Source organism: Lepidochelys olivacea, assembly GCF_965140295.1.
Source record: "Lepidochelys olivacea isolate rLepOli2 genome assembly, chromosome: 3".
Lineage (NCBI taxonomy): Eukaryota > Metazoa > Chordata > Testudines > Cheloniidae > Lepidochelys > Lepidochelys olivacea.
In genome coordinates, this window is record NC_140413.1 from 89,773,684 (window position 1) to 89,798,685 (window position 25,002).

Below are 25,002 nucleotides of genomic sequence, written 5' to 3' on the forward strand. Positions count from 1 at the left end.
TAGGAAGATTGATCTTCCATGCTTTGTTATTGTATAAAGTTCTTGTATATACCCTCCAGGAAGTATGATGTTGGAGCATGTGAGTCTTTCTTATGATAGTCTTTCTTGTGATGAGTGGCACTTGGCTGTTTGGGTGGTGCGGTGTTTTGAGGGACTGTTCTGGTATCAGTTGCTTGTCAGCCCTCAGGGGTGGCCAAATTTATTAACCCTTAGAGCCACATATGATAATCTTCAGAAGTTCAAGAGTCAGACACACCTGCCAGGGCTTGGGGCTTCAGCTCAGCGGGAGGCACCTGATGGGGCTTGAGAGCCCTGAGCCCCCCCTCAAGTCTTATAGATGGAGAGTGGGGGGAAAGGGAGTGGTGGGCTCTGCAAGCCACATTTTAACTGTAAAAGAGCTGCATGCAGCTTGCAAGATGCAGTTTGGTCACCCCTACTATATACATTCAGTGTCCTGCTGATCAAGTCTCAGTGGCGTATTTCACCATCCTCCACCTTTGCGTTTTTGTCTTGTGTTCCTAGGGGAAAGTGCATTTGAAGTTTTGGTGAAATATAACTTCGCCGTGAATGAGCATTCATGAAATGAAGATGTATCTGTTCAATACATGTAGCTTAATTCAAATTGCAAGATCTGTCCTGAGGAAATAGTTTAATCCTGATTTAAAAAACACAAGGTTTAAGAAAATTAATAAAGCTTGGGCTCATTTTATTTGCCTTCTGGTTTCTGAGTGTTTGAGGTTGCATTTAGATTACACTTTTCAAGCATTTGCAACAGTCAGAGCTAGAAGCTTGCTTTAAAAAAAAAATGAAAGCCGAGAGTGTCATCTAATCCCATAACTCCAGCAGCTGGGGGTTTAAGAAAAAACACAGAATATTACAAGACTCATGATAAAATAACAGGCGTTAGCAACAAGAATCATAGTCAGTCTTTGTTCGGGATCTGCACAGTTTGGGGTGAGGAGTGTCTCCGAATTCCTGGGGGCACTGGGACCATCACCAGTGTTGGCAGAGAGGAGTAAACTCTCCTGCACAGTGCAGGGGGAGGAAGGGCCGGCCCAACAGCATTCCTTACCTTATGGTAAGCAGTCTCTAGTGTCTCACTAGGGCCTGGACCCTTACACCCCTTCCTAACAGCCCCCATCAGCCATCGCCCCCTCAAGCTGCGTGGCTTAACAACCATGTAAAAGAAGCAGTGAGAGATAAAAAGGCATCTTTTAAAAAGTGGAAGTCAAATCCTAGTGAGGTAAATAGAAATGAGCATAAACACCACCAAGACTGTGAAGAACTTCAAAAAGATCTCACAAAACTAAGTGATTGGACAACAAAATGGCAAATTAAATTTAATATGGATAAATGTAAAGATATACACACTGGAAAAAATAACCCCAACTATACATACAATATGATGGGGGCTAATTTAGCTACAACTAATCAGGAGAAAGAGCTTGGAGTCATTGTGGATAGTTCTCTGAAGACGTCAACGCAGTGTGCTGTGGCAGTCAAAAAAGCAAACGGGATGTTAGGAATCATTAAAAAAGGGATAGAGAATAAGTCTGAGAATATCTTATTGCCCTTATATAAATTCATGGTACGCCCCCCATCTTGAATACTGCATATAGATGTGGTCTCCTCATCTCAAAAAAGATATACTGGCATTAGAAAAGCTTCAAAAAGAGCTACTAAAATTATTAAGTGTTTGGAACGGGTCCCATATGAGGAGAGATCAAAGAGGCTAGGACTTCTCAGCTTGGAAAAGAGGAGACTAAGGGAGAATATGATAGAGGTATATAACATCATGAGTAGTGAGGAGGAAGTAAATAAGGAAAAGTTATTTACTTGTTCCCATAAGAACTAGGGGCCACCAAATGAAATTAATGGGCAGCAGATTTAAAAACAAATAAAAGGAAGTTCTTCTTCACTCAGCGCACAGTCAACCTGTGCAACTCCTTGCCTGCGGAGGTTGTGGAGGCTAGGACTATAACAGGGTTTTAAAGAGAACTAGATAAATTTATGGAGGTTAAGTCCATTAATGGCTATTAACCAGGATGGGTAAGGAATGGTGTCCCTAGCCTCTGTTTGTCAGAGGGCGGAGATGGACGGCAGGAGAGAGATCACTTGATCATTTCGACAGGTTTCAGAGTAACAGCCCTGTTAGTCTGTGTTTGCAAAAAGAAAAGGAGGACTTGTGGCACCTTAGAGACTAACCAATGTATTTGAGCATGAGCTTTCGTGAGCTACAGCTCACTTCATCAGATGCATACCGTGGAAACTGCAGAAGACATTATTATTATCATCATTACCTGTTAGGTTCCCTCCCTCTGGGGCACCTGGCACTGGCCACTGTCAGTAGACAGGATACTGGGCTGGATGGACCTTTGGCCTGACCCAGTATGGCCAGTCTTCTGAGCTTACCCGTCTGAGCGGCCGGCGGTCAGGGCCAGGGGCAGGTGAGCCCACAGAGAAGACGAGGGGGCGGGGAAAGGCACAGCCAGCCCTGGGGCGGCCTGGCGGCAGCAGCGAGTGAGAGCAGCTGCCGCAGGAAGCGGCCGCCGCAGCGCCACTTTCCTTTCCCCCCGCCAGCGCCCGGAGCCGCCGCCGCCTGCGCAGCCATGACCCGGCCCTTCTCCCTGGCCCAGTGTGACGCGCTCGGCTTCGATCTGGACCACACGCTGTGTCGCTACAACCTCCCCGAGAGCGCCCGGGTGAGTGGCGGGGGCCGGGCTCCAGCCCAGCGGCTTCCTCGCCTGCCAGACGTCGCTGGTCTGGCGGCTGCAAGCCCCGCGCCCGGGGGAGCCCTGGCGACTCTGCCAGGCCAACCCGGGCACTGCAGCGCTAGGCAGAGCCGTGGCCCGGCTCTCAGGAGCGCTCCGGGTTCGTGGCGGGGCTCTGACTTCCTCAGCGGGGTGTTACCCCGTCCCTCGCTGTGCTGCCGCGGCCGCCTGCTGCCCGCGCAAGCGGGAGCTGGTGGGTTTGGCTTCCCCCGGGAGCCCAGCCCCGCGTCCGCTGCAGCGGCGCGTTCAAAGAGGCGGAGGGTTGCTACTACGTCTCCCACTCCTCCTCCTGCCTCTGAGCAACGCCCCGGGGGAGAGAAGCGAGGCCCTGCCCATTCATTCTTGTGTAGGACTCTGAGCTGCCACCTTCAGCCCAGAGGTGGCTCCAGTCCAGAGCTACTTTCACAGAATCCTAGAATATCAGGGTTGGAAGGGACCCCAGAAGGTCATCTAGTCCAACCCCCTGCTCGAAGCAGGACCAATTCCCAGTTAAATCATCCCAGCCAGGGCTTTGTCAAGCCTGACCTTAAAAACCTCTAAGGAAGGAGATTCTACCACCTCCCTAGGTATTTCGTGCAGGGGGTTCAGGAGGCCGTAGACATCCACTGTTAAATAGCCCTGCATTTTAAATTGTGACCAGCTAGGCAAAATTATACCATGATTTACCAGTACTTGAAGGAAGCAGGGGGCATTTTATCCCTGATAGGTTCTGAAAGCATAATAGTGACCCATCCATAGGCGGGATGTACTTTGCAATCTTGTTTAGATTAAGAGTAGCAGCCCTGTTAGTCTGTATCTGCAAAAAGAAAAGGAGGACTTGTGGCACCTTAGAGTCTAACAAATTTATTTGAACGAAATCTTATGCTCAAATAAATTTGTTAGACTCTAAGGTGCCAAAAGTACTCCTTTTCTTTTTGTTTAGATTAAATTTGCTATGTGTCGGTGTGCTATTATTTATATCATCTTGGAAGCTTAAAACAAAACAACCAATTTTGGGCCCTGCCCTGTTCTAATTCAGTGGAAATTTTTACCCAAGCAAAGTGAATGGAAACCTGGTCTACATTCAAAAGTTAGGTTGACCTGGCTGTGTTGTTCAGGGGAGTGAAAAATCCACACCCCAAGCGACGTAGTTATTTCAACTTAACCCCTGGTGTAGACAGTGCTAGGGTGACAGAAGAATTCTTACCATCTCTAGGGAAGATGGATTAACTACAGAACAGGAGAACCCCTCCCTCAGTAGAAAAGGAGTACTTGTGGCACCTTAGAGACTTGGTTAGTCTCTAAGGTGCCCCAAGTCCTCCTTTTCTTTTTGCGAATACAGACTAGCATGGCTGCTACTCTGAAACCTCCCATCAGTGTAAGTAGTGTCTACCTTGAAGTGCTAAAGCTGCAGCAGTTCAAGTGTAGACAAGCCCTCAGACAAAGGTTGGCTGTTTTTTGCCCTTATAGCTATAACGCTCTGAGGGCCTGATTTTTATAGGTGTTGAATGCAGTGTCTGCTCCTACTAAAGGAAGTGAGAGTTTAAGAGCTTAGTATCTTTGAAATTCAGACCTTTCATATTTTTTGATGACTTATCTGCTTATATACTGGTGAATTCTTAGGCGCTTAGCATATGAGCATGAGGCATCTTTCTGATTTTTAGCTTCAGAATCCGTTATGCTTGCTTACTGGAAGGGGTAGGTGGAAGGAATTATTTATTTTCATCTCTGTTTCACATTGCCTCAATTAACGCAGTTTTTTTGAGGGTGAATTATATGTGCTGGAAACACTCATTGTAAAATTTAGGCCTGGCCTACACTACAGAGTTAGGTTGATGTAGGGCAGCTTATGTCAATCTAATAATGTCAGTGTACACACTACAGCTTTGCTCCCATTGATGTAAGTGCCCTATTACGCCGACATAATAATTCCACCTCCATGAGAGGCGTAGGGCTTGTGTGAGTGTAGATAGGCTGATGCAGTGTTGAAACAGACATTGCAGGTTACTTATATCACCTGTTGGCTGTCATTCTTGTCAATTTCCTGGCTCCATGCTAGAGCCAGGAAATTGACAGGAAAGCCAGTCACAGATCAGGCTGTCATGTCAGGGCATGTGGAGGTTTCAGCTACAGCCCTGCTGCCCCCTGGCTTTCAGATCCCCGCTCCCAGCCAGGCTCCTGCTCGGGCTCCTAGCTCAGAGCCAGGCTGCCACTGTGGTCCTGGCTTTCCACTTGGAGCAGGACTGCTGCCCAGACTCCCTACATCTGGGCTCTTTACTCCCCGCAAGGAGCTCAGGTGTCTTCCATGCTCTGGCATGGAACCAAGAACCAGGGGGGCAGCCTGGCTTCTGGCAGGGAGCTGTGCATGGAGCTGAAAGCTCAGACTCTCAGACCTTACACTGTCCCCCTTAAATCAGTGGAAGTGTTCCTTATGAGGATGCACAGCACTGACAGAAGGCTAGTGTGGACATGAGCCACTGCAATAATTACTGTGATGGCTGTAAGTCGACCTAACATAGTTCGACTTCAGTTTGCCGTATAAACATTCTCCTAGTGTAGGATGCAAAAAGAAAAGGAGTACTTGTGGCACCTTAGAGACTAACAAATTATTTAAGGTACCGCAAGTACTCCTTTTCTTTTTGCCAATACAGACTAACATGGCTACTACTCTGAAACCTGTCATTAGTGTAGGATGGTCACCTCTTGGCTTCTAATATATGCCCACCCAGGTATCCTGGATGCTTTCCCCATTTTTTTCACCAATTCTTGTTTCTTCACTAAATACCAGGTGGTTGCAAGTTTACACTCTAGATGTGTTGCAAAGCTTGCATACGCCCTGTCCCCTTTTCTTTTCTTTCTTCCTTCCATCTATAATGTCTACATTGGTTCCTATTTCATCCACAAAATGTTGCAGGATAATTTTCAGTAATTAATATTTGTGATGACTCTGGCTGTTACTGGTATGTCAGCTATGATAGGTACAGTTCATTATGCTCCCATGATGAACAGCCATTTTTGGATTTTGGACCTGAAATTTGCAATGAAATATCAAAGTTTTCCATGGAGCAAAGACACTTTTTGCGAAAAAATTAATTTAATTGAAAACCCAATGTCTTTCGAAGAACAGTGTAGATGGCAACTTTTCAACAGCCCTATTTCCACTCTCAACAAGATTAGTCTGAACTAAATCTTTTCTGGCTCTAGGGAATGACTAGTTGACAGTTTTTTTTCATGTTACATATAACACAGATGTAGCATACAGCTTTCACTAACTGTTCTTTACAGAGATTCAACTTTGCAGTGTTTTGACTTTAATATACTTTTGCCAGACTAAAACTGTAAATACTTGCTGTGGAAGATCTATTGTTAGAATTTAATCTCTTGTACTTAGTAGAGCTTGATATAAAGCTTATTTACTTATTTCTGGAAATGTCACCGAAATGCAGAAATAATAATGAACAGTATTTTAAATGTTGCTGTGACTCATAATCACAATGATTTAGAAATTAATTAAAATTAACACTCAATGTGTACAGGAATAAGTTGTGCTCTTCTTATGTTAACTGCCCATTTTACTTATTGAGATACTTGTGTGGGTAGGGACAGTTTCTCTTACTTGATATAATAACGTTTTTTTTCTCTCATTATTTTTCTCATTTGTAGCTTATATATGATAGTTTTGCCCGCTACCTGGTAACCGAGAAGGGTTATGATAAAGAATTGCTGACTGTAACTCCAGAAAGCTGGGACTTTTGGTAAGTATTTTTAAAAATGTCTTACTTCCTTGAGGCCTCAGTTTTTATGGGGCTGAGAAAATAACTTGTCTTATTCCTAAATCATAGTTTAAAAAGTCAAATTATATTGAAACAACAGCCTTCCAAAATAATAAATAGTAGCGCTGGTTGAAATTTGCTTAATTTCAGGCTTTCAAAAAAGAAATTGTCAAAAAAATTTTTTTTTAATTAGAATTCTCTACTCTTGAAAATGTTGAGATTCTTCAACCAACTCTAATAAATATCTAGCCCAGTGGTTCCCAAACTTGTTCTGTCAATTGTGCAGGGAAAACCCCTGGTGGGACGGGACGGTTTGTTTACCTGCTGCGTCAGCAGGTTCAGCCGATAGCGGCTCCCGGTGGCTGCAGGTCGCTGCTCCAGGCCAATGGGAGCTGCTGGAAGCGGCATGGGCCGAGGGATGTGCTGGCCGCCACTTCCAGCAGCTCCCATTGGCCACTGGGAGCCGCGATCGGCTGAACCTGCGGACGGAGCAGGTAAACAAACCGGCTCAGCACACCAGGGGCTTTCCCTGCACAAGCGGCGGAACAAGTTTGGGAACCACTGCCCTAGCCCTTACATATAGATTTGCATTCATAGATCCCAAAGTATTTTACAAAGGTTGGTAAATATCATTATCCTCATTTTATGGTGGGCGGGGGGAACTGAACTGCACAGAGGTTAAGTGACTTTCTCAGAGTCTTGCAGGAAGTAAATTGGCGTCCTAGAACCCTGCACATGAGTTGTTTTGTCAATGTCATCACATGTGCATGTCATAAATTCCTTCCACTCTAATATTTTACATTAGTGAACAGGCAAGATATTGACTTCTACAAAAACATTGGTCTCTGGGCACTAGATTTGCCATTTAAAACCCATTCCAGTTCCAAAGATAGATGAAGTATAATACGGATGCACATGTTCGTGAATCAAAACAATAGCTAATACAGTAGTTTTCATTTGAGGCCTAAAAGCCTTGATAGTGTTTTCAATGTGATTTTTAAAAATATAATCCTATTCCAGCTAAAATTCTGTTTGGTTTATTCATCTACAATATTGGCATTTGGAGTGAGAATCTATATCTGGAGTAGGTTTTTTTTCCCAGAAGTTGAGCAGAGGTCTCAATTTGACAGTTTGGCAACTTTTTAGATAAAAGCAAGTCCCAAGTTACTTTCATATACTGAAACATAGCAGTATGAATATACCAACAATGTGGATAAGAGAGGGCTGGGTGTGTTGGGCTCCCTATACACTGCTTGAAGAGTATATATTGAAATTATATTAATACCAGACTGGTACTTCTCATGCCTTACAGGTCATCTGAAGCATAAAGATATCTGGTAGAACCATATGCCTAGGTCTCTGTTATGTAATCTAATCTGTGCTGGCTGACCCCTGACCTTCATGGAGCCCCACTGAGGTCAATGGAGCTTTTTGTAGACACAGGGGCTGACCTCATGGATAGCCATCAGGACTGGGTCGTGTGTGTTTGCGTGTGTTACCTACGCATAGTGCTAACATACATTACATATTCAAGGCTCTGAACTCATTGCCTCCCTCACCTGGATCATTCTATCATCACTCTGGGTATCTGATAATAAAGTTGAAAATGTGACTGTGTTTGGTTTAAAAAAAATAATATGAGCCCATTTTGTTTGCTAAGCTCTAAAAATTCCAGGGTTCATGCTGTGTGACTGCAGTTAACTGTCCCTTCTCACTGGAATCATGGGTGGTGTTTTCCATTCCTTGCTTCTTTGAACAATGTAAATCGTTACTCAGTTTCTTGTCCTAATTATGTGAACCTCTATCCAAATGTGTCTGAAACGTTTCAGATAAAAGAGGTTGCGCTGTAGTTTCACCTTTATGTTGAACTACAGTAAAACAACAGTAATGTTTGGGTTGATAGGACTTCATTTGTCCAGTTTAGCTAGTAGTGAGCTCAAGTTACTACCGAATATTAATCAATTAGATGTTGTTTTTCTTTAATATTAAAAGCTGGCTAAAATGCACACAGCCTGCCTGTAGAAATGTAGGCCCTCATCCTCCAAACACTTATAATAAGTTGGTTCATGTGAGTAATAATCTCATTGAACTCATAGGAATCCTGGCCCCAGTGAAGTCAGTGGGAGTTTTGCTATTGATTTCAGTGTGGCTAGGATTTCACCTCATTGTTTACTTACATATATAAAGTTATTCACATATGGAAGTGTCTGGAAGATCAAGGCCTCTCTTTGTGTGGCAAAGTTGCATACTTGTTATAACTGTATATCATTTGGACAGTCTGATATGTGCTTCATTATCTCTCAGGTATAATTTCTTATCTAATTACTACTTTTCTTGTTTCGTCTTTTAAATAAAATGAATTTTAGCTGTAAAGGGTTGGCATTGGATCTGGAAGATGGAAACTTTTTTAAGCTTGCTGGAGATGGAACAATTTTGAGGTAATACTGATTAATTTTTATGGCTAGACAGATAAAAAAGATTGCATACTTTTTTTAAATGCCAGCATCTGATAATTGGGACAGTTATTAAATATTTAGAACACTAATCACCATATGTATTTATTTTTTACATTAGAAGCTAAAAGAAAAGGAGTACTTGTGGCACCTTAGAGACTAACCAATTTATTTGAGCATAAGCTTTCGTGAGCTACAGCTCACTTCATCGGATGCATACTGTGGAAAATACCTGAGAAAGGTTTTCTTTTGTTTTCTTTCTTTTGTAGTGATTTTGTAGCATTTTTTCATGATTTGTGTGTATAAAAACAAACATCTTCTGTATTTTCCACAGTATACATCCGATGAAGTGAGCTGTAGCTCACGAAAGATTATGCTCAAATAAATTGGTTAGTCTCTAAGGTGCCACAAGTCCTCCTTTTCTTTTCGCAAATACAGACTAACACAGCTGTTACTCTGAAACCTGTCATTAGAAGCTAAGTGCAACATATGTAACTTTGTGCACAATCGGTTTTAAATGTATGTATGTAACTTTTTGGTGACCTATCCATTTTATAAATAATGGCACAATAAAAGTTGCTTTTAGTTGCTAGTTTGGAACATCTCTCTCTTTCGTAATAACTGCTTAATGCTTTTGCTACTGTACTCCTTCATGATTTTCATGCTGTGTTAGTTGATGCTGTCAGTAGAAATTGATGTACTACTTGCTTTTCCAGACAGAATCCTTAGAGTGGGTACAGTTATTGAAACTAATTTTGCTTCGTTCACGCAATGTGTCAAGCCACTGTATTCATAGGCCCTGATCCTGTACTTACCTTTATGCACTCGAAATATTGTCATTGACTTCAATAAGACTAATCACAGTATGCAAAGTTAAGTGCATGCTTATGTCTTTGCAGGACTGGAGTCTAAAAAACAGTAGCATTAGGTAGCTGGTGGACAAAGCCATTTGTCATTACTAGCTATACAAGACATAGGAAAGTTTGTAATTTGAGGTGGTAAAAAATAAAATGTTGCAAAACTCTACTGTTTTCCAAATTCAGAAACAAAGTGTCTTATATAATGTTAAGCTCTCTCTCTCTCTATACACACACACACACACACAGTAACAAAATGCAGATAATTCAAAGTTAACACAGATACTACAAGAACATAAAAACGGCCATACTGGGTCAGACCAATGGTCCACATTGCTCAGCATCCTGTCTTCTCACAGTGGCCAGATGCTTCAGAAGGAATCAATAGAATGATCAATTTTGTGATCCATCCACTGTCCTCCAGTCGCAGCTTCAGGCAGTTGGAGGTTTACGGACACCCAAAGCATGGAGTTGTGTCCCCGATCATCTTTGCTAATACCATTGATGGACCTATCCTCCATGAACTTCTCTAATTCTTTTTTGAACCCAGTTATATTTTTGGCCTTTACAATATCCTCTGGCAATGAATTCCACAGGTTGATTGTGTGTCGTGTGAAGTATTTCCTTTTGTTTGTTTTAAACCTGCTACCTAATGAATTTAATGACCCACCTAGTTCTTGTGTTATGTGAAGGGATAAATAACACTTCCCTATTCTCTTTCTCCATACCATTCATGATTGATTTATTCTTTGCTCCACTGTGCCTAAATAGTTCAGGGTCTGAGGTGTATGTTGTATGCTAAACAAGTGAAGGGAGGAATTTAATCAGTGATTTTAGCACAATATATAAAAGTCAAGACAAAGAAAATTTGTAAAAGACTGTCATATGTAGGGCCTTAGCAAATTCACGGCTGTGAAAAATGCATCACGGACCATGAAATCTGGTCTCCACACAAAAGCTGGTCTTCTATGTACTTTTACCCTATACCATACAGATTTCACAGGGAAGACCAGCATTTTTGAAACTGGTTGTCCCAAGTCAAAAGGGGATTGTGGGGGGGAAGGGGGAGGAGAGGGGAGTTTGTAAGGTTTTTGTAGGGGGTCATGGAACTGCTACTGTTACTTCTGCACTACCTTCAGAGCTGGGTGGTTGGAGAGCAGCGGCTTCTGGCCAGGCGCCCAGCTCTGAAGGCAGCACTGCCAGCAACAGTGCAGAAGTAAGGGTGGCAATACCATACCATGCCACCCTTACTTCTGTGCTGCTGCCTTCAGATCTGGCTAGCCAGAGAGTGGCAGCTGCTGGCCAAGGGCCCAGCTCTGAAGGCAGCCACGCAGAAGCAAGGGTAGTAACATCATACCATGCCATCCTTACTTCTGCGCTGCTGCTGAAGGTTATGCTGTCTTCAGAGCTGGACACCTGCCTAGCAGTCGCCACTCTCTGGCCATCCAGTTCTGAGGGCAGTGCCGCCGCCAGCTGCAGAGCCGAAGTAAGGGTGGCAATACCACAACCCTCCTACAATAACCTTGCAATCCTCCACGCCCCTTTTGGGTCAGGACCGCTACAGTTACAACACCTTGAAATTTCAGATTTAAATATGTGAAATCATGGAATTTATGATTTTTAAAATCCTATGACCATGAAATTGACCAAAATGGACCGTGAATTTGTTAGGGCCCTAGTTATATGGGAGCATGACTCTTCTGGCACTATGGAAGGAGATGCTAGGAAAGACAGTGGCGTGTTTGAGATCACAACAAAGAGAAGTGATTTTTCTGAATGTACCTTAGCCTCTCATGGGGAAAAATTGAGGTTTTTCATAAGCTAACTAATCAGGACAAACCTTTTACGTACAACTGATGAGGATCAGAAGCTGACTGTAAAAGAAGCAGTGCTCCTATAATGAACTCTACGTGGATATAGGGACCTTTCTGCGCTTAGCTCATCATGGATTAGAGTCCACAATGGCTAATCACACAATACTGTCCAGAAAAAAATGCTGACATGCTGCAGAAGGAAGAAATTACATATTTTCCCCCAGATATGTTAATTGGGCACAAAACATGGATTCTTTCCACTCCTGAAAATAATGTGACTGGATCTATTATAGAAGATATCCATATATGTTTGAAATTAATATAAAAGATGGTCCTTTTGACCAAGGGCCTACGGGAGTGTTCAGTGCGCTTTTTCCTTACAAGGGAAAGACTAGTGGTTATGATCTCAGTTTGGAGGGGCATACTACTTGCTGCAAAAGATACTGATGTTAATGGCAGAAAAATACAAATTTTCCCAGATCTTATTCCTTTTAGTCAGACCAGAGGAAAATCCCATTTGTATCATTAAAGAAAATGTCCTTAGATGAAAGAGTAGATTTGGTGATCTTATTTTCAGCAAGGCACTATTGGTTTATCAGAGAAATTCTGTATCTTCTGGGTTATGAGAGAATCAAGACTGATATTTGAGAGAGACCTCTCCCTTTTCCCCAAGAACGGATTACTGAGTGGCCAGGAAATGGTAGATGGAGCAATCACATGGCCTAGCTCAGTATTTGATTATTTATTACACACTTATGTGCACTGTAGAAAATTTGAATGATTTTAAATATTTTTAACCTTTTTCACACTATGCATCAATTAGGGCAAGCCACGGTACGAAGAGTATGACTCCTGAAGAGATCTTGGAGATTTATGGCAGGAGGGAATGGAAACACTTTAAAACATTCAGTGGAATGGTTTCCCGCTCAGGTAAATATAAATAATTTGTTTACCTTAGACTTCATGAACTTAGAAACTGTTTTGGGTACTGCAATACTTGCTGCTGTTATGTAGTTTTTCCTTTAAACACTTAAAATGTTTTTAAATTAGGAAAATGTATGGGACTGGGTGTCTTGGGGATTGCTAAAAAGATATGTAGTTTTTCACCTTTAATTCTCAGGTTCATACTGAGTCCACATCAGCAATGAACAGAAGTTGTTAAGATTGACTGCTGTTTGCTGCATGTAAAACAAGTTGGTGGTCTTAGTCTAGTTTTGGTTGTAAAGCTTTCCTTTGGGATGGGTAGGTATTCCTTGGAGAATAGGGTGACCAGATGTCCCGATTTTATAGTGACAGTCCCGATTTTTGGGGCTTTTTCTGATATAGGCACCTGTTCCACCCCACCCCCCCATCCCGATTTTTCACACTTGCTATCTGGTCACCCTACTGGAGAAATACACTGAGACCACCATCTTGATTATTAAAGGCAAACAGTCTGCAGATCATTACAAGTTTTGCTTATTGCTGACTCGCTACTCTGGACTCTCTGTCATTGACAGCCAAAAATGAATAAATGTGAAGGACTGAATGGACCTAGAGACTGAACTACTCTCTCCTCTGTTGGGGGATGCATTTTTTCCATTTCAGGAGGGAAACTTGCATCTCTACCCTTATCTATTCAGTGGATAAATAAGGGACTTCGGCCTTTACAGTTGTCTATAACGTACACAGAGGTTTGATGGTAGGCTACATTTTTTATTAACTAAAACAAAATAAACTTGGCCTCTTTTGGGAGCACTGATTTCACACAAAATATATAAGGATTTAAAAATGCTTAAGTCAATAAAATATAAGGTTTCCAGGATGAAGGTCATTATCTTATCCATAGCTTTACTCTTGGGTACTTCCATTGAAGTATACAGATAACTACCCAACATGGGTGGTTATGTCTTATATGTCTGTAGGAGTAGAGACCAGCTCCTCTACAAGGCACAGCATGGAACTCTTGGCCCCAAAAATGGGATTTTGCTGTCTATAAGCCACATTTACGCCTTGCATATTCTGGGCTGCTCTGGGGGCTGGAGAGGCCCCCAGTATACTTAGACCCAGATGCCTGTCTGAGTTACAGCAGGCTGGCCTATAGGTCACAGTGCTGCCTAAAATATCCAAAGCTCTGTGGCAATAGTCTTGCCCCTAACGTGTCCCTACACCAGGACTTGTGAGGATGTTCACAAAAGGCAGCCTTGTCACTGTCTTCCTAAGTTCTGCACTGTGGGAATCTTCCCCCAGCAGGTCTCATCAATATTTTTTGAGCCCCGTTACAAGACTCTGGCCCTTTCTGCCTGAGCTGGTGAGGATCTCATCCAGAGGCTTAATGTTTATTTTTAAAATGTCAGTAATTTACTACTGAGTAGCAATTTTCTATTACCAATAGAATTATGGCCAGAAAAAGAAAAAGAGTCGCACAAAATATGTAACATGATAGTAGATTTGCCAATGTTCAATATCTAATCCCAGTAAAAACACAATGGGAACTTTAAAATTAACCATTTAAACACACACTTTTTTCCCAATTAAAATATACACCATAGTTTAAAACAACTTTTCTTTTTCTTTCCTTTGCAGCTAAATATTATTACTATGATAATTATTTTGACCTGCCAGGAGCCCTTCTTTGTGCAAGGATTGTGGATTGTTTAGATAAGGTAAGAGCTACATAATTTCAAGCTCAATTAATAGAAGAAAAAAATATTGCAACTTGTTTTATTCTTTTCCTTTCTCTGCTCATCTCTCTCTCTCCTCCCTAAGCACACAAAGTACCATATGGAGTAATTAATTGTCTTGACACTTATCCTAAAAAGTGAAATATAAATTGGGTTGGAGCTTTGCATTCCAATTCTACAGTGTGTATATATATATATATATATATATATAGGTCTTCTACTAAAACAATCAGGATAAATGGTAAAAAGAAAAGGAGTACTTGTGGCACCTTAGAGACTAACCAATTTATTTGAGCATAAGCTTTCGTGAGCTACAGCTCACTTCATCGGATGCTGTAGCTCACGAAAGCTTATGCTCAAATAAATTGGTTAGTCTCTAAGGTGCCACAAGTACTCCTTTTCTTTTTGCAAATACAGACTAACACGGCTGCTACTCTGAAACCTGTCAGGATAAATGGTGTGGTCACAATATACACTGTCTCCACCAGAGGGCACAAATAGCTAGCATAAGAATAGTTAAGTGCTTGTCTGCCTTAGTCTTAGAATGGTATTCTTAAAAACTAATTGGAAATTGAAATATGATATAGTGTAACTCTTACAAGTGACTTGTTAATGCAGGTAGAAAGTTAAGTGAGTTCAGAAGGTTAAATCTTCAAATTGAAAACTTTCAATACACATTCACTCTACATGCTACAGATATGTGTATAACTAGGAATACACTTCTAGAGGTGGAATCCTTTTTGAAGTTTTCAGGTGCTAAACATAACCACTGGTTAAATTTTATATGCCAATATCTCTACTGCAGTCACATGAATATCTAGAGCTTTTTTGCTCAGACGAGTATAAGACAGTATATCTTAAATTCTTTGGGAAGGTAATGCTCTCAGATTTCATTTTCATTGATGAGCGCATGGAGGTTGAAACTTATAGATTTTTTTGTTTTAATAAAGGACAGATCCTTTCAACAGTAGAGTACTGTGGTATCCCTCTATTGCTATAGTTTAAGTCTCTGTGCTGGTTAATGACACTGCAATACTTAATCTCTTCTAAGCTTTAGCTCTGTTTAAAGGAAGAGTACTTATTATCAGACTGTCTATCATAGTATCTGAGTGCCTTACAATCTTTGATGTATTTAGCCTCACAACATCTGTGTTAAGTAGGGAAGTACTGAAGCACAGAGAATAAATGAAAAGGAGTACTTGTGGCACCTTAGAGACTAACCAATTTATTTGAGCATGAGCTTTCGTGAGCTACAGCTCACTTCATCGGATGCATACTGTGGAAACTGCAGAAGACATTATATACACAGAGACCATGAAACAATACCTCCTCCCACCCCACTCTCCTGCTGGTAATAGCTTATCTAAAGTGATCATCAAGTTGGGCCATTTCCAGCACAAATCCAGGTTTTCTCACCCTCCGTCCCCCCCCACACAAACTCACTCTCCTGCTGGTAATAGCCCATCCAAAGTGACCACTCTCTTTAAAATGTGTATGATAATCAAGGTGGGCCATTTCCAGCACAAATCCAGGTTTTCTCACCCCCCCACCCCCCTCCAAAAACCACACACACAAACTCGCTCTCCTGCTGGTGATAGCTTATCCAAGGTGACCACTCTCCTCACAATGTGTATGAAAATCAAGGTGGGCCATTTCCAGCACAAATCCAGGTTTTCTCACCCCCCCGCCCCCCTCCAAAAACCACACCCACAAACTCGCTCTCCTGCTGGTAATAGCTCATCCAAAGTGACCACTCTCCCTACAGTGTGCATGATAATCAAGGTGGGCCATTTCCAGCATAAATCCAAGTTTAACCAGAACGTCGGGGGGGGGGGGGGGAGAAAAAAAACAAGGGGAAATAGGCTACCTTGCATAATGACTTAGCCACTCCCAGTCTCTATTTAAGCCTAAATTAATGGTATCCAATTTGCAAATGAATTCCAATTCAGCAGCTTTTCACTGGAGTCTGGATTTGAAGTTTTTTTGTTGTAAGATAGCGACCTTCATGTCTGTGATTGCGTGACCTATTACCAGCAGGAGAGTGAGTTTGTGAGTGGGGGGACGGAGGGTGAGAAAACCTGGATTTGTGCTGGAAATGGCCCAACTTGATGATCACTTTAGATAAGCTATTACCAGCAGGAGAGTGGGGTGGGAGGAGGTATTGTTTCATGGTCTCTGTGTATATAATGTCTTTTGCAGTTTCCACAGTATGCATCCGATGAAGTGAGCTGTAGCTCACGAAAGCTCATGCTCAAATAAATTGGTGCCACAAGTACTCCTTTTCTTTTTGCGAATACAGACTAACACGGCTGTTACTCTGAAACCAGAGAATAAATGACTTGCCCTAGGTCACACAGGCAAGCTGTGGCAGACCAGGTAATTGAACCCAGATTTTGCAAGTCCCAGTCTAGTGCCCTAACTTTTGGATCATTCTTCCTCTCACTGTATCTGTTCACTGTATTCCAGGGAACCTGCTATGTATAATTGAATTGGTGGTGATTATTTAGAATTTGAAATTATGTTACGTGGCTACTGGATCATGTTTTCATATTCTATATCTTTATTGGGTCAACTTGCTGAAAAAGTCAATAAAATTCAAGTTCAAAAACGACGGCGCCGAAACTTTCCAATCTCTGGAATACAAAGCCAGTGTACGATAATGAACACTCTACAGCAGCACTGCTCAGCTGCTGGTATACGACTTGGAAGTGATGCATGAAGGATACCCTCATAGCTATCAAAGCAAAAAAAAAAAGAAATAAAATAAAAAATCCTTCATCCCCCAAGACCCAGAAGCAGACCGTATATAGGGCCCTTATGCAAATCCATATTTGGAGTAGTAGACATTAAGTTAGTATTAGCCACAGTATTGATTTTTGTAGCTCTATACAGCCCTGTAGCATTAATGAATGGGTCTTTATTCCTGTCTGAATACAAATTTGGGGTGGGGGTAAAGATCTCAAAGGCAGTCCCATGAAATCATAAAAAGAAAAGGAGTACTTGTGGCACCTTAGAGACTAACCAATTTATTTGAGCATGAGCTTTCGTGAGCTACAGCTCACTTCATCGGATGCATACCGTGGAAACTGCAGCAGACTTTATATACACACAGAGAATATGAAACAATACCTCCTCCCACCCCACTGTCCTGCTGGTAATAGCTTATCTAAAGTGATCATCAGGTTGGGCCATTTCCAGCACAAATCCAGGTTTTGGAAATGGCCCAACCTGATGATCACTTTAGATAAGCTATTACCATCAGGACAGTGGGGTGGGAGGAGGTATTGTTTCATATTCTCTGTGTGTATATAAAGTCTGCTGCAGTTTCCACGGTATGCATCCGATGAAGTGAGCTGTAGCTCACGAAAGCTCATGCTCAAATAAATTGGTTAGTCTCTAAGGTGCCACAAGTACTCCTTTTCTTTTTGCGAATACAGACTAACACGGCTGTTACTCTGAAACCCATGAAATCATGTTAACCATTACACCAAAAGCCGTGCTAACAAGCGTATTGAGAGGTTCCAACACTGCTACAACAATTCATTTTTATAATACAGCAACATTACATATCAAACATTAAGCTTTATTGGCTAGCTTAAAGAAATAAAACTATTTCAGACTATAATGCATGCATACTACTGCCGTTTACCTTCTGTGACTGGTCATTATGAGCATGGGAACACCTTTACTCTGTGGTGTGTACTGATTGCTTGTTTGATTTTTGGGTGTATTTCAAGGGACTAATTACAATCTGTTCTGGGATTCAGGTATTTGGGAAATTGCTTCTCTCCATATATCCTAACATGGCAATTGAGATCAGCAGAGACACTTCTGCTGTCAGTTCCTAGATAGATCCTTCTAGGAATGATGAGAATGTGTGTTTTTTATAGAAGGTTCCTATCTGTAGAAATGCTTTCCTGGGTCTTTTTGCCAGAGCCAGGGTTTAACAGGCTTCCAAGTGTGATGTAAAGCATTTCTGCTAAGCCCGGCTTTTGGCTTTTATCTGGCATTGGGGAGGAGTTATTGGCAAGATCACTAAGTCCTAGTAGTTGTTTTTGCCAGTTTTAAGGGCAGAATGTGGGCACCATAAATACGTTAAAAATGCCATAAAAATGACTATATAGGTAAATAATATCAACTTACCAGTTTAAAAACAAAATCTACATCCTCAGGAACTGAATTTCATATATCAGTAATCCAATATATTATCCGCGGTTGTTGTTCTAAGTACTTATATGGCCCTCTTCACCATAATGTTTCTGAGCGCTGCATAAAGGCTGTGTCTACACTACTGACCTTACAGTGGCACAGCTGTACTGCTGCAGCTGCTCCGCTGTAAAGTCTCCTGTGTAACCACTCTATGCTGGTGGGAGAGAGCTCTCCTGTTGGCATTATATACCCAATGAGCAGTGGTAGCTGTGTTGGCAGGAGAGCATCTCCCACCAACATAGTGCTGTCCACACTGGTGCTTCTGTCAGTGAAACTTCTGTCAGTCGGGGGTGTTTTTTTTCACACCCCTGACTGACAAAAATTTTATCGAGATAAGTGCTAGTGTAGACAAAGCCAAACATTTAATTTTTTTTTCCTCCCAGTATCCTTGTAAGGAAGGGAAGCATCTTCTGGTGACAGACTGGGAACAGATGCCTTGAGAGATAAAGGCCCAGATTTTTAAAGGTATTTAGCCATTGCACTGCTCAGCGTTGCAATGCTTAACAGACCTAGGAACCTAAATTTCATTGACTTTCACTGACTCCTAAGTGCCTAAGTCATGTTTGAAAATATGACTCAGGCTCGTGAAGGCAAGCCTACACTTAAAATGCTGAATAGGTGCAGCTGCACTGATATAGCACTTTAATGAAAATGCTGTAAACCGATGGGAGAGAGCTCTCCTGTTGGCTACTTAATCCACCTTCCCAAGAGGGGGTAGCTGTGTCAGCTCCCACTGACATAGCGCTGTCTACATCGGGGTGTTAGGTCAGTGTAACTATGTTGCTGAGGTGTGTGGATTTTTCACCCCCCCGCGCGATGTAGTGTTACCGATTTATAGGTCTGTAGTACAGACCACACCTAAGTCAGAAAGGTGTGGCAGTGCTGAGCAATGCCTAAAATACCTTTAAAAATCTGGACCTGAGTGACTTGTCTAAGATGGCACACAGTCTGTAGCAGAGCCAGCTGCTGAACCTTGATCTCTTGAGTCCCAGGCCGTAACACTTTGCTTTCAAATAATCGTTGTTATTTATTAATGACGTTCACTTTATTTGCGCATGTAAAAATTGATACCTGACATGCTCACGGGTGTGTGTGTGTGTGTGTTTATTTATTTGTTTATTTATTTATTACTCTTACAGCATGACAGACAGACAAAATACGACTTTTGGAAGGATGTGATTGCTGCTATACAGCATAACTATAAAACCTCAGCTTTTAAAGGTAGGCAAGTTAATTCAAGACATGCTTACTACAGTAGGCTGAAAATATATGTAGGCTTGGCAGAAATCAATGTTTGTTTTTGTTAATAATTTCACCAGATAATATCAATGTTTATTTTTAAGATTTTTTCTTAAAATTTTGATTGACCTAAATTTTCACAATTGTGCAGAATTGTGGGTTTTAAGCATTTTTATTCATATCTGTTTAAATTTTCATAGTTGCAGGAAATTATGGGGAATCAGACAATAATTATTTAATGACAGTAGATGTTGAGTTAAAGTTAAAACTTTATAACCATTACATCACAAATTGTCAACATCACATGGAAAAATATACAAAGTAAATATTCTTAATTAGTCTCTAAATTCTCAAGCAGCATTTTACTTACTTTGCCTATCTATACATTTTGATTTTCATCGATGGAAATATTTTTTCATAGGTTTGTGTTTGTATGGGAAATCGATGTTTCCTGATATTTACCAATAAAAATCTAATCTGTCCAAGCCTATTTATATATTTACTGAAGCAGAAACTTCTACATTTGCTTTGTTACTAAAATTGGTCATCATTAGAATTAAAAATGTACTCTGTGCATGTTAACCATATCAGTGTAACTCTGGACACTCTACCTGCCTTCAGTTTAAGCATTTTGATGGATTTCATAACACTTTTCGGGTGCTACCTTACTGAATTACTGTGACTTAAAAGAAGAAAACAGTTGACTCTTTCTCAAGATTGGAGGAGTAGGGGTGAAAGGTAGAATGAAATACTGTAATTTATGCATGCACATTGTGTACAAATATGATCCTGCATTAACTATTATTTTTAGTAAGACCAAAAAAAAAAAAGACAAAATATTATGGGAGTATTTAGCAAATCAAGTTGTGTCATTGATTGAACACTGAACATTCCTACCCCTCTAATTTTGCCTAGAATTACTTGTACGATGATGCTGTTTCTCTGAAACATTATTCTGTGACCTCCTTTTTTAAATAAGAGGTTGAGATGATGGTTTTTATTATTAATTACAAACACTATAACACCGTGGTTCATATTTATTGGAATTGCAAGGTATGTGGTTCCATAGTATAGACAGTTTGATTTGTGAAATGAGGTAGATAACGTTTTTCTACTGACTTTCTATTAATGTGTGTGACTATATCTGCTAAGAATACATTTCTTGAGTCTCTTGAATGGGTACATACATTTAACTGAAAATATTTTGGTTTAATGTAACTTTTTTAAGGATTGCATAAAATTAAATTATACATTGAAAATATAATAGTTTTGATTCTTTGTTGATACTTTTATGTTCAGTATTTGCTGGGTAGAGATGTGGCTTAGTGTTTGTCAGACCATGTAGGGGTTTATTAGAGATGTACTTTATTTTAAAATATTCTCAACAAGTTTTTAAAATATATTTTTAAAAAAGAAATCAGCAAAATTGTTTGTGGTAAAGAGGTTCTAAGTAAAACAACTATTTAGTGTTGCAAGTGGATGATACCAGACTGTATTTCACAAATAATGACCAGATATTCATAAACATATCTTTCTATATCATCTATCTTCTATTTTCCATTGTGTGCAAAGTGTGATATTGGAAATTTGTGAGAATCTTTAGGAAATCAAGGAAATCTTCATTCAAATACGTATTTTTCTGCAATGAATGAGCTTGCTAACACATAGGAAGAAAAATACATTTTTCATTAGCTGTCGTTCTTCTGTGGAATTTGCATTAAGACCCTTGAACTGAACAAAGCTTTGCTTCTAAAGGATATTGATTATGTACATTTCTGTGCTGTAGAACTTCTCTAGATAGCATTGAGCTGTACACATAAAGCCAAATTTCCAACTTGATCTCCAAAATTGTGCTTGCAAGTTACATGTTTGCGTGTGCAAATAGCTATTTGTATATGAAAGTGGGGGGGGGGGGTATGTGTACAAACAGATGAATGCACGTAATTTGTGTCCGAAAGCTTGATCCTTCATAATCCTGTCAGTGGCAGTGTTTATTTTAGTACACAAATACTTCTCTTTTACAACAGTCCAAGGAGGACTGATGTATTAATTTAAATGAAATAAATTTAAGGTCCTCAAGGAATTCATTCTGAAGCCCTTGGAGGAGAGGAAGGTGATCAGGAACAGTCAACATGGATTTACCAAGGGCAAGTCATGCCTGACCAACCTGATTGCCTTCTATGATGAGATAACTGGCTCTGTGGATATGGGGAAAGTGGTGGATGTGATATATCATAACTTTAGCAAAGCTTTTGATACGGTCTTAAAAAAGTATGGATTAGATGAATGGACTATAAGGTGGATAGAAAGCTGGCTAGATTGTTGGGCTCAATGGGTAGTGATCAACAGCTCAATGTCTAGTTGGCAGCCAGTATCAAGCAGAGTGTCCCAGGGATTGGTCCTGGGGCTGGTTTTGTTCAACATCTTCATTAATGATCTGGATGATGGGATGGATTGCACCCTCAGCAAATTTGCCGATGACACTAAGCTGAGGGGAGAGGTAGATACTCTGGAAGGTAGGGATAGGGTCCAGAGTGACCTAGACAAATTGGATGATTGGGCCAAAAGAAATTTGATGAGGTTCAACAAGGACAAGTGCAGAGTCCTGCATTTAGGATGGAAGAATCCCAGGCACTGCTACAGGCTGGGGACTGACTGGCTAAGTGGCAATTCTGCAGAAAAGAACCTGGGGATTACAGTGGATGAGAAGCTGGATATGAGTCAACAGTGTGCCCTTGTTGCCAAGAAGGCTAACAGCATATTGGGCTGTATAGGTAGGATCATTGCTAGCAGATCTTGGGAAGTGATTATTCCCCTCTATTCGGCAGTGCTGAGGCCACATCTGGAGTATTGTGTCCAGTTTTGGGGCCCCCGCTACAGAAAGGATGTGGACAAATTGGAAAGAGTCCAGCGGAGGGCAACAAAAATGATTAGGAGGCTGGTGCACATTACTTATGAGGAGAGGCTGAGGGAACTGGGGTTATTTGGTCTGCAGAAGAGAAGAGTGAGGGGGGATTTGATAGCAGCCTTCAACTACCTGAAGGGAGGTTCCAAAGAGGATGGAGCTAGACTGTTCTCAGTGGTGTCAGATGACAGAACAAGGAGAAGTGGTCTCAAGTTGCAGTGTGGGAGGTCTAGGTTGGATATTAGGAAAAACTATTTCACTAGGTGAAGCACTGGAATGGGTTACCTAGGGAGGTGGTGGAATCTCCATCCTTAGAAGTTTTTAAGGTCAGGCTTGACAAAGCCCTGGCTGGGATGATTTAGTTGGGGTTGGTCCTGCTTTGAGCAGAGGGTTGGATTAGATGACCTCCTGAGGTCTCTTCCAACTCTAATCTTCTATGATTCTACGGAATGGGTCGAAGGTATTAACATAACCCAGTCACTGTCTAGCATTAAGTAGTGTTAAACAAGGTCCAGGGATTGGTATACAGGGACCTTAGCTGCTTAGTACCATGGCAAACGCACCATTAAAAATATTTTTAACCTTTTATTAAAGATACAGAGAAGAAGGAAAAACTGTTAAAGCATTTGAAATGTAAAGTATTAAGTAAAGCTTTTGTTTTAACAACATTTCTTGTTCCCTCTCCCTATAGCAGGGACCGCTCTCCCCCCGGTTTGACAGTCTCTTAGATGGTATCAAAGATGGTAGTAGCTGTTGTTGGGGTTTTTTTGGTTAGAAGAGAAGAGGTTAGTTGAAATGAGCTGGAGCTGTTGCTGCTGCTGTAAAAATCCAATCTTGTTTAATCTCAGGTGATGTCTGGGATTTAGCTGGAGCTGATCGGGTGTGTGTGTGGGATAATGTCATCTGGATCCTTTTCTGGCCCAGTTTGGTCAGGACATCCCTCAGGATTAGAATGAAGAAGGTCTGGGGTTCCAGGAGGTAATAGGGATGGCAGCCATGATGGTGACGTTCCAGTTGTCTTCGTCTGTTCTTCCCTGTTCCCCACCCCTCACAAAAAAAAAGTGTGTGTTTGTTTTTTAAGGACCCTCACAGGGAAGGGTGGTTGGAAAAGCCCACCCTCATTATTTTGTTCACAAACTAGGCCTTATATCTGACACAACAATTTTGGTTCATTAATTTCTGGTTCCACATTTTCTGTTTTATTACCAAGTATGATTTTAATATAGTTGATCCATATCAGTAGGCCCTTTTTGTGTAAACTGATTGAGTTGTTCTGTCTCCTTTTTGTATCATTTGCAAAATGGTAAGTTTTTGATAGTTTGCCAGCAGTATCTGAAAGAATCCCTTTTAAAATTACTTCATAGAATATATTTAATAGTGTGTTCTGTAAGAATCATTATTACAAAACTCATGACTAGTTTAAAAGTATTTCTGGCCGTTTTGCTAGTTCAATATCCTTCAGATTAATTTATGTGAGATATTTCATTGTAATATTTCTCGTCTTGTAGAAGTGAGCAAAATTAGAAAGTTAAAGCACATTTTATTTTAACATTATGCTTTCTAAAGCTTATGGCAGGAATTTGTGAACATTTACACAGTGTGAACTAACAATGGTTGAAAATGGGTTTTTTTCCACAGAAAAATGAAAAAAAAATCACTTTTGTCTACATTTTTCATGGTAAATTTTTATTTTTGTTTTGGCCAAAATCCAAAATATTTCAATTCTAAGATGCTGTTTGGGTGCCTCACATCCCATCCTCTTCTGATAGGACTATAATCTGCCATGCTGCACCATGCCCCCTGCTTTTAGAAAAGGGGGGAGATGTATTGCAGGAATCCCTGACCATTGTGTATCATAGGAGATGTAGTCTGGAGGGAAATCTAGCCCACAGAGGAGAATGAGGACATAAGACAACTGTACTACAAATCCCATGGGGCATTGTGGCCGCATTTACAGCAGTTCAGTTTTTGTTTTTTTGTTCTTTTTAATGGGAAAATAAATTTCTGTGGGAAGCAGACATTTTGTGAACACTTTTGTTGAACTGAAAACCTAATTTTGATGGAAAACTTTCCACCAGCCCTAATGTGGACCACAGTTTAATTCAGAGAGCGCTTTGAGGACTGATTTCCTTCCCATTCATCTTCCAAGACGCTGCCTCCCCCATTTGCATTCTCTTTATGTTTCTGTAGTAACGAAAGCAATTGGGCATATAGACAATTGATATTATAAATGTATGTAGAGTATTTTTAGCTGTCTGTTCATGTAGTTCCATTGGAGATAAGCAGAGTATGCACCAATTCTCCAAGTATTACCAGTAAGCACTCTATAGACCATAGTT

At 40.9% G+C, this 25,002-nt stretch overlaps 1 protein-coding gene across 1 annotated transcript in view; it reads left to right on the plus strand.

Annotated features, from left to right (window-relative positions):
• The first annotated feature begins 2,504 nt into the window (after positions 1-2,504).
• NT5DC1 (5'-nucleotidase domain containing 1) overlaps positions 2,505-25,002 on the plus strand; it is a 327,326-nt gene continuing 304,828 nt past the window's right edge. Inside the window, exons 1-6 of the mRNA XM_084623673.1 lie at positions 2,505-2,702; positions 6,414-6,505; positions 8,890-8,961; positions 12,471-12,577; positions 14,213-14,292; positions 19,659-19,740. Coding sequence (XP_084479799.1) covers positions 2,610-2,702; positions 6,414-6,505; positions 8,890-8,961; positions 12,471-12,577; positions 14,213-14,292; positions 19,659-19,740 — 526 coding nt within the window. The 5' untranslated portion in view covers positions 2,505-2,609. The remainder of the gene's footprint in view (positions 2,703-6,413; positions 6,506-8,889; positions 8,962-12,470; positions 12,578-14,212; positions 14,293-19,658; positions 19,741-25,002) is intronic.